The 13,818-nt window shown below is 55.2% G+C and overlaps 1 protein-coding gene across 1 annotated transcript in view; it reads left to right on the plus strand.

Moving 5' to 3' along the window:
- LOC146261142 (arf-GAP with GTPase, ANK repeat and PH domain-containing protein 1-like) overlaps window positions 1–13,818 on the plus strand; it is an 84,116-nt gene that overhangs the window by 43,514 nt on the left and 26,784 nt on the right. The window contains 3 exon segments of the mRNA XM_084668113.1: window positions 4,107–4,211; window positions 9,318–9,486; window positions 11,205–11,366. Of these exon segments, the coding sequence (XP_084524239.1) occupies window positions 4,107–4,211; window positions 9,318–9,486; window positions 11,205–11,366 (436 nt within the window).

A 13,818-nucleotide genomic window follows, 5' to 3' on the forward strand; every position in this document is an offset into this window, starting at 1 on the left:
GCTGCGAGCGTGCTCAAAGTGTCCCCATGGCGGCTTTGTTGTTTCATGGTGTGTGTGTGTGTGGGTGTGCTTTAGACCAGATCCACTGTGCTAGATCAGGAATGGAATCCATCTCCTATTTGATCCGCTATCTTCTATCAGGCCTCGTAGACAGGGTTAGTTCTCCACAGAGACGGGAAGAGAAGACAGACAAAAGCAATCAGCGCCCAACCTTAGGAGCGTCTGCTAAACGAGGGAATAACGGGAAAGAATGTATTCCTCGCCGCATCCTTTCTTTCTCCCGCTCTCTCATTGTCAAAAATGTGCAAGGGGTGAGCTTTTTTTCCATTTTTTATCTTCTAATGAATTGAGACTGCTGAAGTAAGGTTTGGATAATTGAGTTTCTAATTAATTACCCAGAACTCTTATCAGATAAATCAAGCAGCGTTTTTTTTTTTTTTTCTTCCTCTCCCCTTTCCGTGTGGTGTTTTATTTGATCTGGTGTGTGTGTCGTCCCCCCCCCCCCCCAGCTCCCCTGGGCCTGCCCTTCTCTGTCCTTGCCTCATCAACGCCGACCTTGTCATTGATACCATGACTGATGCCCGTGCGTGCGTGCGTGCATTCGAGAGAGAGCGAGCGAGTGTGTGTGTGTTTTCACTTGTGGGTGCGGTAGTCGGGGCTATAATGCGATCGTCTGGAAGGGAGGGGAGTGTTGTTTTGTTCACGTGGATAGCAGTTATCGCCGTACGCGATACGGTCTTTTCACGAGCAGTTAGGCCAGGAGCTCTGATTCGGGCTTTAGATATGTCACTTGTCGGGGTCTCTTAAAACACACACAGATGTCAGTGTCGGGGGGGATGACAAATGACCAGTAGGTGTGGTAGGAATGACTCCTCAAGCCAGATCCGATGGCCCCCCACGATAGAGAGCGGGCCACCTTTACCAAGGTGTCACTCTCGCTGGCAACCAGCCCCACCTCCCACCCCTGATGCCCCCTTTGTCAGTCCCCCAGCCCCCGGAAGCCTGTGTGCGGATGACACCCGTAATTTAGCCCCCTGCTCCCCTGAGATGCCAAAGAACAATAGGCCCCAGGCCCCTGAGAGCCCTGGGCTGTGTGGAGGTTTTGTCCCCCAGCTCTCAGGAGATAGGGCCCCCCTCCGTATCTCCTAAATGGGCCGCTGTCATTCCCCTCAAGGGAGCCAGGGGAGAGTCCATTGTCTGGGGAGAAAAGGGGGGAGACCAGGGTGGGATCGAGTGATTAGAGTGGAGATTAGTCTGTTTCAATGGACGGGACAGTCTAAAGTTAACGAACCTGGGAGAAGTTTGCTTATCAGGCCTTTCCCTCACAGCCTTGACGACAGCCTTGACGACAGCCTTGACGACAGCCTTGACGACAGCCCGCGGGATGTTTCTTTCCAAAGCAACAAACTCACCGCACCGGTGAGATTGCCGTGGATATTTCCCGAGACGGATATCGTCTCGGAGGAGCAAGTTGGGAGGGAACGGGGGGGTTCTATGTAACATGGCCCCTTGATTTGTTGATTTGTCATGGAGCGCCGATTTTGAAATGCGAACCGCCAAAGCTGTACAAGAATGGCCCCGGTATGGTTTTTGAAAAGCTTCCTAACAAATGATTCCGTGTCGTCGCCCCGGAGCGAGTGACCTTTTCCCGAGCGCCACCGTAGCTCGCCGTCACTTCACCAGAGGGAGGAAGTGGCATCTCGCCACGAAGGAAGAGAGAGAGCCCTGGACGCCGCCTGTATTTATTTCCTCCATTTATTTCCGACCGTGGAGACCTTGTGAGCTGTCAGCCCCCCCCCCCCTCCCCGCCCCAGGGAGGTAAAATAAGAGGGGACGGTATGCGTCACGGGCCCCGGGAGTTGAATAATGACAGATATTACCCATCAGGAGGGCCCGACGTGGCGTTCAATTAGCCTCGCCTGGCGAAGCGATCGCTTGTCATCCGTGGACGGGCCGGAATGAACGCGCGGACCTCTCCGCCCAAAACTGGTCGGCCCTCGAAGAAATATCGGCGGCCCCCCAGTTCCTTTGAGCCCCGGCGGTGGAGCGCCTTTTCGTGTCGCCGCATGAGCCACTGGCTTTGTCTTAGCGCTTCATCATTCCCGCTCTCACACGCGCGCACCTGTCTTTCTACCCTTCTGTCTATGGCCCTCTGCCTCTCTCTCTGTTGCCCTCCTCTGCCTCTCTCTCTGTTGCCCTCCTCTGCCTCTCTCTCTCTGTTGCCCTCCTCTGCCTCTCTCTCTCTGTTGCCCTCCTCTGCCTCTCTCTCTGTTGCCCTCCTCTGCCTCTCTCTCTGTTGCCCTCCTCTGCCTCTCTCTCTGTTGCCCTCCTCTGCCTCTCTCTCTGTTGCCCTCCTCTGCCTCTCTCTCTGTTGCCCTCCTCTGCCTCTCTCTCTGTTGCCCTCCTCTGCCTCTCTCTCTGTTGCCCTCCTCTGCCTCTCTCTCTGTTGCCCTCCTCTGCCTCTCTCTCTGTTGCCCTCCTCTGCCTCTCTCTCTGTTGCCCTCCTCTGCCTCTCTCTCTGTTGCCCTCCTCTGCCTCTCTTCTTCACGCCTCCGTCTCATTTCCACATCCTGCTCTCGCGCACACCTGTTTTTAGACGTCGTCTTCGCACTTTCCTTCTCTTTCTACACCCACACATCTCTCTTGTCTCTTTCACACACACACATCTGACTCCCTCACGCACATACACAGACTCAAAAGCTTCCTGTTGTTGTTCCACACACACACACACACACACACACACACACACACACACACACACACACACACAACCTTGAGCTCCCAGCACTAAGACTAACACTTGACCCCAGTCTCTTGTGCTTTGTGTCATAGAGGCTGTTTGTCTCATCACTTGATTGGAGATATTCCTTTCTGTAGACGCATGTAGCATTTTCAACAAATGCACCTCAACATTGTGGAACACTGCCACTGTTCTACTTAGCGAATGGAAGGACCACCGGCCTGCACACACTGAGTTCATCACATCCACGTCATGTTCCAGAGTTCCAATGCGATGTTTGGACCTCTGTTCAGGAAGTAGTCCTTGTCCTGTGGTACTGAGGTAACGGTGGCATGCGTCACCAGGGTCTGTCTTCCCTGCCGCGGTGTCACCGCTCATGACACCATAAGCAACGTTCCTCCCCTGGTGAGATCGCGGCGGACCCCCCCCCCCTTCCTCCCCCGTCCCTGCGGAGCGCGTCGGAACGCTTCGCTAATGAAATGTGAGCGGGGGCAGCGCCGGAAAAGGCGGCTCCTGTTCTCGTCCGTCTGGATGGGCCTGTCCACGTCCGTCAGCCCCTCTTTACCTCACCCCCTCCCCCTCAACCGCCCCCCTCCCCCTGTCGCGGCGCTACATAGCGACCCTCCCCTAGCCCTCCTCTATTAATATCTCTTTGCCCGCAGAGTTCATGTTAAACAGGTCCAGTGAAGTGACACGCGCGGCAGCTCGCCTGTAATTGCTAATCAGTGGACAGTTTTACCCCCCCCCTCCTCTCTCTCTTTCTCTCTCTCTCTCTCTCTCTTTCTCTCTCTCCCCCCTCCATTTCTCCCTACCATGCCCCTTTTTTTCCTCTCTCTCTCTCTCTCTCTCTCTCTCTCTCTCTCTCTCTCTCTCTCTCTCTTTCTCTCTCTCTTGCCTAATGAATTTGGCTGAATGGCAGAGTGGGCGTCCTAAACGGGCAGTCAGCTGCAGCTGATGTGCGTGGGAGAGCGAGCGAGAGAGACGTTGAGGGGCCCTCTCTCTCTTCAGGAAGAAAACTCACTTTTGTCACCGACGCTCATTTTTCTCGCCAAACGAGTTTTGGTTGTTTTTCCCTTTCGTCTCGGCTGTCCAAATTGGGCGTTTCCTTCCTGTGACTGGAGTCATTAGCAGCACTCTCTGTCACATCATCTCTCCCCCAACCCCCCCCCCCCCTACAGTTAGCCTTCGTATCTTGTCTATAGATTTAAAATACAACCAAACACGTTCCCCTCGATGATGCTAAGTTACAATAATGATAAATCAGGAACTAGGAGTATTTGTTTTCTTTGTGTCATTGCTTCGTTTGGACTGTGGCGTCCGTGGTGCAGGGCAGTGACGGCCTGTGCTCTTCCCCTGTCCCCCACAGGGCATGCTGTTGAAGAGGAGTGGCAAATCCCTCAACAAGGAGTGGAAGAAGAAGTATGTCACGCTGTGCGACAACGGACTGCTCACCTACCACCCCAGCCTGCACGTAAGTACATCCTGGAACAGCGCGCACAGGCACACGCACACATGCACTCCCTGCTAGCACGGCGTAGCTAATCCCAGTTGTAAATCGCAGTCGACCGAGCTGTCCTTGTAACCTCAGTAACCCCTCAAACCTCCTCACACGCCATTGCATACCCTCACCCCCACACAACCTCACACACTCACCCCCCTCTCACCCCCCCCCCTCACACACTCACCCCCCCCTCACCCCCCCCCCCTCACACACTCACCCCCCCCTCACCCCCCCCCCCTCACACACTCACCCCCCCCTCACACCCTCACCCCCCCCCTCACACACTCACCCCTCACAACCCCCTCACACACTCACCTCCCCCCTCACATACTCACCCCCCCCACACCCTCACCCCCGTCCCCTCACACACTCACCCCCCCTCTCACACCCTCACCCCCCCCTCACCCCCGTCCCCTCACACACTCACCCCTCACAACCCCCTCACACACTCACCTCCCCCCTCACATACTCACCCCCCCCCACACCCTCACCCCCGTCCCCTCACACACTCACCCCCCCTCTCACACCCTCACCCCCCCCTCACCCCCGTCCCCTCACACACTCACCCCTCACAACCCCCTCACACACTCACCTCCCCCCTCACATACTCACCCCCCCAACACCCTTACCCCCCCCTCACCCCCGTCCCCTCACACACTCACCCCCCCTCTCACACCCTCACCCCCCCCTCACCCCCGTCCCCTCACACACTCACCCCTCACAACCCCTTCACACACTCACCCCCCCCCCCCACACCCTCACCCCCCCCTCACACCCTCACACCCCCCCCCCCCTCACACACTCACTCACCCCCCCCCTCACGCTGGCTCCTGGGAGTGGCGGGGGCCAGTAGGGTGGGTGTGCCCCAGCAGCGTGAGCTGGGTCTGCCGCTCCCTCCCTCCACCTCTAATTGTGTCGTTGTTGCGCGTCGTGTCCCCGCTCTGGTCCGTCATCCGTCAGCCGCTGCGTCGGCCCATTAGTGGGAATGTGAAGCCGGGGAGAGGGGGTGTCTCGCACGCGCTCGCACGGCCCCGCGCTGCTGGGAGCAGCATTAATTAGGGCCCGCGCGTCGTTTGTTTGCACACGGCTGACGTTGATGATGTGGCGCATGGCGGCGTAATGGCCTCCCCTAATGGCCCCGGCGCTCTGGCCTGTTGGCCCACACAGCCGCCGTGTCCCGGCCCCCTACGCCCGCTTATCCTCACCTCCTCACCCCCTTCTCTCCTCCCCACTCCCCCTCGGCTTGTCTATGTCTCTCGCCCGCTCGCTCTCTGTCTCTCTCTCTCTGTCTCTCTCTCTCCGGATATGCAATCAGGCCTTATTGTTATTGTTAATTAAAATGGGGGATCGTTTTTCTAATGCGCCGCTGTTAGCGCCAGCCACCCAGCTGCAGACAGATGGAGGGATGGATGGAGGGAGGGGTGTAGCTGAGGCAAATCGATTCAATCAGATCAGATTAGACCAGCGGGGCCACCTACTGCATGGGATCTACAGGACTACAGGGAAGGAGAGAGGGGGGGAGGGAGGGAGGGGGGAGAGAGAGAGAGGGAGAGGGAGAGGGAGGGAGGGGGGGGGAGAGGGAGGGAGGGGGGGGGGAGGGAGGGAGGGGGGAGGGAGAGGGGAAGGGAGGGAGAGAGGGAGAGGGAGAGGGAGGGAGGGGGGGAGAGGGAGGGAGGGGGGGGGAGGGAGGGAGGGAGGGAGGGAGGGAGGGAGAGGGGAAGGGAGGGAGAAGGGGAGGGAGGGAGGGGGGAGGGAGAGAGGGGGGAGGGAGAGAGGGGGGGAGGGAGAGAGGGGGGAGGGAGAGAGAGTGGGAGGGGGAGAGGGAGGGAGGGAGGGTGAGGGAGGAAGGGGGGGGAGAGAGGGAGGGTGAGGGAGGGAGTTTAGTAAACATGCCGCTGGTGTTCGAGGCCCAGCCTGTCTGTTTGCTGTGACGTAGCAGCAGGAGACAGGTGTTAGTTAGTGGATCAGCAGGAGACAGGTGTTAGTTAGTGGATCAGCAGGAGACAGGTGTTAGTTAGTGGATCAGCAGGAGACAGGTGTTAGTTAGTGGATCAGCAGGAGACAGGTGTTAGTTAGTGGATCAGCAGGAGACAGGTGTTAGTTAGTGGATCAGCAGGAGACAGGTGTTAGTTAGTGGATCAGCAGGAGACAGGTGTTAGTTAGTGGATCACAGGAGACAGGTGTTAGTTAGTGGATCAGCAGGAGACAGGTGTTAGTTAGTGGATCAGCAGGAGACAGGTGTTAGTTAGTGGATCAGCAGGAGACAGGTGTTAGTTAGTGGATCAGCAGGAGACAGGTGTTAGTTAGTGGATCAGCAGGAGACAGGTGTTAGTTAGTGGATCAGCAGGAGACAGGTGTTAGTTAGTGGATCACAGGAGACAGGTGTTAGTTAGTGGATCAGCAGGAGACAGGTGTTAGTTAGTGGATCACAGGAGACAGGTGTTAGTTAGTGGATCAGCAGGAGACAGGTGTTAGTTAGTGGATCACAGGAGACAGGTGTTTGTTAGTGGATCAGCAGGAGACAGGTGTTAGTTAGTGGATCAGCAGGAGACAGGTGTTAGTTAGTGGATCACAGGAGACAGGTGTTAGTTAGTGGATCAGCAGGAGACAGGTGTTAGTTAGTGGATCAGCAGGAGACAGGTGTTAGTTAGTGGATCAGCAGGAGACAGGTGTTAGTTAGTGGATCACAGGAGACAGGTGTTAGTTAGTGGATCACAGGAGACAGGTGTTAGTTAGTGGATCACAGGAGACAGGTGTTAGTTAGTGGATCACAGGAGACAGGTGTTAGTTAGTGGATCAGCAGGAGACAGGTGTTAGTTAGTGGATCAGCAGGAGACAGGTGTTAGTTAGTGGATCAGCAGGAGACAGGTGTTAGTTAGTGGATCAGCAGGAGGATCCTCGCATGTCTTTTCTCAACACCAACACACACACAACACACACAACACGCACACAACACACACACAACACACACAACACACACACACACACAACACAACACACGCACACACCAACACACACACAACACACGCACACACCAACACACACACAACACACACACACAACACACACACAACACAACACACACGCACACATGCGCCTACTTTCCAGTAGACACCAGGTTGGCCTTAACGCCATACATCTGCATCTCAGGCGTCAATTAGCGTGTTTGTGCAGGCTAATAGAAGGAAACTCAATCAGCGCTCCTAATTGCTCGACTATGTGCAAAGAAATCACATTAATGCCACTAATTAAGTGGATGGCACTAGTTGTCACGTAATTGGTGAGGAAAAGCTCTCCTCAAAGACGCGTCAGGCTGGTACAAATGTTTATTTGCGAAATTAGAAAGAAGATTCATTTGCCTGCGTCTAGGAGTTTCCCCTGCTTTATAAACCAGGAAGTGATCATGTGCTCCTCTCTCTCTCTCTCTCTCTCTCTCTCTCTCTCTCTCTCTCTCTCTCTCTCTCTCTCTCTCTCTCTCTCTCTCTCTCTCTCTCTCTCTCTCTCTCTCTCTCTCTCTCTCTCTCTCTCTCTCTCTCTCTCTCTCTCTCTCTCTCTCTCTCTCTCTCTCTCTCTCTCTCTCTCTCTCTCTCTCTCTCTCTCTCTCTCTCTCTCTCTCTCTCTCTCGTCTGTCTGCGTTTGAGGATGCAGAATGCTTTTTTTATCCATTGATTCATTTTCAAAAATGTCACTCTGGTTTATGGATTCCCTTTTTGTTCACTATCAGCAGCGTCTCTCTCTCGTTTTTCTTCTTTGTGTGCGCACACACACACACACATTCTGGTCCCACAGACTCACCCGTAAACCTATAACCTGCCGCACACCCCTTCACACGCACCCCTTGCATGTGTACAAAGTACTGTATGCACACAACACACACACACACACACACACACCTGGCAGCCCTCACACATGCTGTCCCTCTGTCTTGTCTGGGACCCCAGCACATCATCTCCATCTCCAGCACCGCCGTTTATGATGTGGCAATGATGAAAGGTCCCCGATGCAAATGGAGACGCAATTACCTCGGTCAAGCTGTCGGCGGGCTGCGCGCCCCCCCCCCCCGAGGGCCGCGCCTCCAGGCCTCTCCGGTGGCTTGTTAAGTCGCGTCGAGAGGCACTTGGCTTTGAATTGGCCTTTTTTCCAGTCAGCTTCGTCGGGATTGGGGGGAGGTCCGTGGGCCGGGCCCTCGCTCTCAGCCTGCCACCTCCTCCTCCTCCAGCACACTCCTGGACACCCCCCCCCCCACACACACACACACACACACACACACACACGTGTGACACACTCGCGCTTCTACACGCCCACACACACGCCATTACGGAGCTCTCACGCGGAGATACGCGCGAGAAAAAAATGATCAAGCACATGCATTCAGGAGAAAGACACACACACTCTCTGACACACACACGCGCCGGGCTCTTTGATTGGGGCCCAGTGGGGTGTGGGAGCATTGTTTCGGCACATGGTCCAGGGCGGGATTGATCTTGGAGAGGGGGGCTTGACCCCGGGCCGGCGGGCCGTCTGTGCGGCTCCGCGCTCGGGTCGCCGGGACGCGCTCGGCAGGGAACAGCCAGGAGACAGGAGGATTTTTTTTTTTTTTTTTTAACAAGGCCTCCTGCGCATCATTAGGCCGCCATTGATGGTGGGCGAGGACATCAGAGAGCAGGCCTTCAGCTGGAGAGGTGGACACTCCACTGCGGCAGGGCTGCTGCCATAGAGGAAGGAGGACATCTCTTTCTTTCTGTATACGGCCTATACTGTGTGTGTCTAAATGTATAGAGAGGTATTGTCCCTCAGGAACTATCTCCATCTGACCATCCTTTTTGTGATATTCATTTTTGTTATGTATATTCATTTTTTTCTGTATCCTTTTGGGGCGGTTTTGGGCTTTATGTCATAGAGACGGTTTAAGATAGACAGAAGAGGAATGGGGGGAGAGAGAGACTTCAAGCCCTCATTCATCTCAGACACAGTGTCCCTCACCATTTGTTTATTCCTCTGTTAGCGTCTCTCCTCAAGTGCTCTGTGTGTGTGTGTATGTGTGTGTGTGTGTGTGTGTTGCCTGCTGGGTTTCAGGACTACATGCAGAACGTGCATGGGAAGGAGATCGACCTGCTGAGGACCACGGTGAAGGTTCCGGGGAAGAGGCCCCCCAGGGCCGTGTCCACCTGTGCTGCCGTGCCCAGCCCCAAGACCAACGGCCTGGCCAAGGAGCTGAGCAGCATGCAGCTGGGACAGGCCCCTGGTGAGACACACACTCATATGGACACACACACACTCATATGGACGGACACACACACACACTCATATGGACGGACAGACACACCCACTCATATGAACGGACACACACACACACACACTCATATGGACGGACACACACACACACACACACACACTCATATGAACGGACACACACACACGCAAACGTACAGACACACTCACGCGTCACATATACACAGACCCTGCAGACATACAAGCACAAATACACACCTACAAAGACGTACAGACGCACACAAATATCCTCAGGCATGCACACACACACTATACACCCCTAACCAAACTCATGAACTACCAAAAAATGCCCTTTCTTCTACATTGATGTTGACAGTTTACCTGCAAGGCCGATTTTTGTCAATCCTTTGAATATCTGTTTGACATCAGTTGGCAAATGAATATCAGCTGCTTCCCGTGTCTTGTTTATTCCAACGGCCCGGACAGCACCTTGTCCAGAGGAGAAAGGCTCTGCTCTCATCCTACTGCACCTTGTTTAAACATCAACAGTTCATAAAGCGCTGTACAACAATAGGCTGTAAGACATAGGCCTGGTGGTGAGGAGACATAAAACCAAGACACTCTCTCACACGCACACACAGGCACAACCACACACACTCTCTCTCTCACACACACACACACACACACACACACACACACACACACACACACACACACACACACAGGCACAGTCAGGAAAGTACACATTAGCACACTTCCACACAGCTCCAGGAGGACCAAACTAATAACATGAATATTCAGTGACCCATAATACATGTACTAATTATTGTCATGAATATTAATGCAATCAGAGTCCTCTATCCACTCAGGCAGCGCCAGCAATGAGCTGTAATGAGAGAGGGGGGGGGGGGGAGGGGGGGGGAGGGGAGGAGACAAGAAATGAATCACTTGGTTCTTAGCTCTGCTAACTCGAGGGTTTGATTTAAGCAGCTAGCTTGTAAAAGGTTCCAGTAATGATTGTGTCACGTGTGTGTTTGTATGTGTTTGTGTGTGTGTGTGTGTGTGTGTGCATTGCAGTTGGCTGCTTGCTTTTGTGTATGTGCGTGTGTGTGTGTGTGCGTGTGTGTGTGTGTGTGTGTGTCCTTCTGTTGACTCAACGGGGAGTTTCTCTTCCTACCTTGGGAGGAGGAGGCTGAGTGGATCAGAAGCTGAAGCCCTCTGCTCTGGGCTAAAGAGCTCCCTCATCTGGCCCTGACTCTCTCTCACACACACACACACACACACACACACACACACACACACACACACACACCAGGGGAACACACTGCAGTACGCCTGCTTTACTCCTCCCAGTGATACATGACTGTAGTCTACCTCAACAGTATCCTCCTCGAGCCGAGATCGCACTAAACCTGACTGCTTCCCTGGCCGGAGCTCTGAACCCTAAACGTTTTTCTCTCCCTGTTCTGCTCCTTCTCCTCCTCTCCTCCACCTCCTCCTCCCCCTCTCCTCCTCCTTCTCCTCCTCTCCTCCACCTCCTCCTCCCCCTCTCTCCACCTCCACCTCCTCCTCCCCCTCTCCTCCACCTCCTCCTCCCCCTCTCCTCCACCACCTACTCCCCCTCTCCCCCACCACCTCCTCCCCCTCTCCTCCTCCTCCCCCTCTCCCCCACCTCCTCCTCCCCAACCACCTCCTCCTCCCCCTCTCCTCCCCCTCCTCCTCCTCCCTCAGGTTCGGTGACCAGCAGCTCGTCGGCGTCCCAGATGGCGAGCGGCATCAGCCTGGTGTCCTTCAACAGCCGCGGTGACGGCATGCACCAGCGCTCCTACTCCGTGTCCAGCGCCGACCAGTGGAGCGAGGCCACCGTCATCGCCAACTCGGGCGTCAGCACCGGTACGCTCGCTCCTTCTGACCTCCAAACGCCACGCGATCAGCGTTAGGGACGCTCGCTAGCTAGCGAGCTCGCTCGGGCCCGAAACTAGCCTGTCAGCTCTTGCTGCTGTAGCTCTCGCTAACATGCTAGCGGGGGCGGAGCTATTAGGGGTTCTTTTCTCAGTGCTGAGACACAAATGGCCCCTGGCCACCCAGAGTCCCTCCGCAGATTGACGTGGCGGCCCAGATGGGTCCTGACGCGGAGCTGCGCGGCGGGGGAGGGTCTGCTCTGGTACAGGCAGCCTCTGAGTGGAGCTCCGCGGGGGGGCCCATCTCCTCCTCTGGGCCCCTCATCAGTCTCCTATTGATCTGCCTGCCACAGCCCTAATACTGCCTTAACTGTTTATCAAGCTTAATGGTCACTGAGAGACCGGCAGAAGCAAAGCCCACAATTGCTACTTGAAGATTTATGTGAGTGAGTGAGTGTGTGTGTGTGCGCACGCGCGTGTGTGTGTGTTAATGAGGCTCCAAAAAATCCTCACTTTTCATGGCGAAACCAAAACATTTGACGCGCTTGATAATAATTGGAAAAACTGATAGCGCTCAGTAGCTATCGAGTTCTTCGGTGTTGGTGAAATGAACATTCTTGCTGCTGAAGTGACGAGCCTCAGAAAATATTTACACACAAAAAACACACACACACGTTGATGCCTCAGCGCCCCGCTCGAGACTGACGGCTGTCAGATCCCATCCGAGTCACCAGGGTGATTAGAGAGAAGGGCCCCTTGGCTGTGTGCAGAAATAACGTTTAAACTTGTGAAATACTTAAACGGGGTCCTGAAGGCTGTTGCAGCCTGCTGTGACACACACACACACACACACACAGCTGAGGCCTCGGCTACTGGGGGTGTTTGTTGATGCTGTTCTCAGCTACTCATTAGTTTTGATGCACTCAACTCGCACAGAGTATCACGTTAATGACCATGGTATTTATACTACATTCACCCCCTGACTCTGAATGGAGATGGAATGGATGTCATCGAGATTTGATATCCAGTTGTCGTTAGGAGAAGTGTTTTTTTTTTTCGTTTGTCGCATGGGGGTACAAAGTGTGTGTGTATAAACAGTGTGTGTGTGCACACGGTGTTTGTTTGTGTGCAGCCAGGCCTCCAGGAGTCATCCAGTGTGGCGTCTCTCCTCTGAGAGCGTCCCCCTCTCCGCTGCCCTCCTCCGTCTCCTGGCCCTAACCTTTCAGCCCAGCGCCTTAACGAGCTGCTCCCTCTCTCCCCCCCCCCCCTGCCAGCGCGTGACTCGCCACTCTCTCGGCTGACGGTTCGTCACCCCCCGCCCCCCAGGGGAAAACGCTGTCCTGATACACACACACACACACCCAGTCGGGGGGGGGGGGGGGGGGGGGGTAGTGGGTCTGGTAGCGTCCTCGTGGACCTTAGTAATTAGCCCCTTGCGAAGTCTTCCTCCAGTGTGCAGCCTTTTGGTGCTTGGCTGCGTTGGAGGTGTTTGGGTGCACTCGTTGCGGGGTGCACGGGGGTGTGGGGCCGTCGGAGGTGCCCGGGCGCTGCGCTGCCTCGCGTGGTGTCCATCAGATCGGGTTTGGTTGACGGCTGCTTTGATGCACTCCTCGAGTTCGGTTTCTCGGGCCACTGTAAGATAATGAGCTCTAATGTAAGCGGTAATATGATGACTATAATGAGGCCTGTTAGGGAAGAAACCAAAGCGTACACATTCAAACCCCCCCCCCCCCCCCCGCAGCTGTACTGAGCCCATTGGCTAGAGGGACCCTCTTTAGATTTTTCCACAGGCTTTAAATTAGACGACTACAACTAGGAAGAGCCCTTTAGCTACTCTTACCAAACATCGCCCTGGGCATGCATGCACGCACACACACACACACAAGTATATCACGCATTTCGCCCCGTCTACCCCCTTTCGCCTGTCTGGCTTGCCTGTCCCTTCTTAATTCTTGAAGAATGAGAGCAGTGGGAGGAATGAGTGTGTCGCTTTAATTAGGGAGGGGGGGGGGGCTCTCTTGTTGCTTGGCACCCCCGGGGCAGTTAGAAGTCAGCAGCGACGTCGTGGAGGAGGGGGCGGGGGGGGCAAGAGGCAGCGTTGTCTGTCCTCCAGGGGCGGGGGGCAAGAGCAGGCCGCAGGGGCCAAGAGCCTCGCTGGTTCAAGGGCCCGCTGTCGCCACGGACGCGCTGACTAATGCTCCCTATTTTCAACCCCCCCCCCCCCCCCCAGGGATGAAACCCCCCCCCCTCTCCCCTTTTATTTCTCATCTCCTCCTTGTCTGTCTTCATTCCAGGAAGAGACTTTTAGCCTTGGAGACCCCCCCTCCCCTCCGCCCGCCCCCCGTCATCCCTCTGTCTCTATGTCTTACTGTCTTCAGCGCTCGTTTCACGAGTTTGCCGGTCGACTTGTTCCCGTTGTTGTTGGTTACTGTACATAGCCTGCT

This window comes from Hypomesus nipponensis, chromosome 12 (genome assembly GCF_054491055.1).
Source record: "Hypomesus nipponensis isolate SF chromosome 12, ASM5449105v1, whole genome shotgun sequence".
Taxonomy (NCBI): domain Eukaryota; kingdom Metazoa; phylum Chordata; class Actinopteri; order Osmeriformes; family Osmeridae; genus Hypomesus; species Hypomesus nipponensis.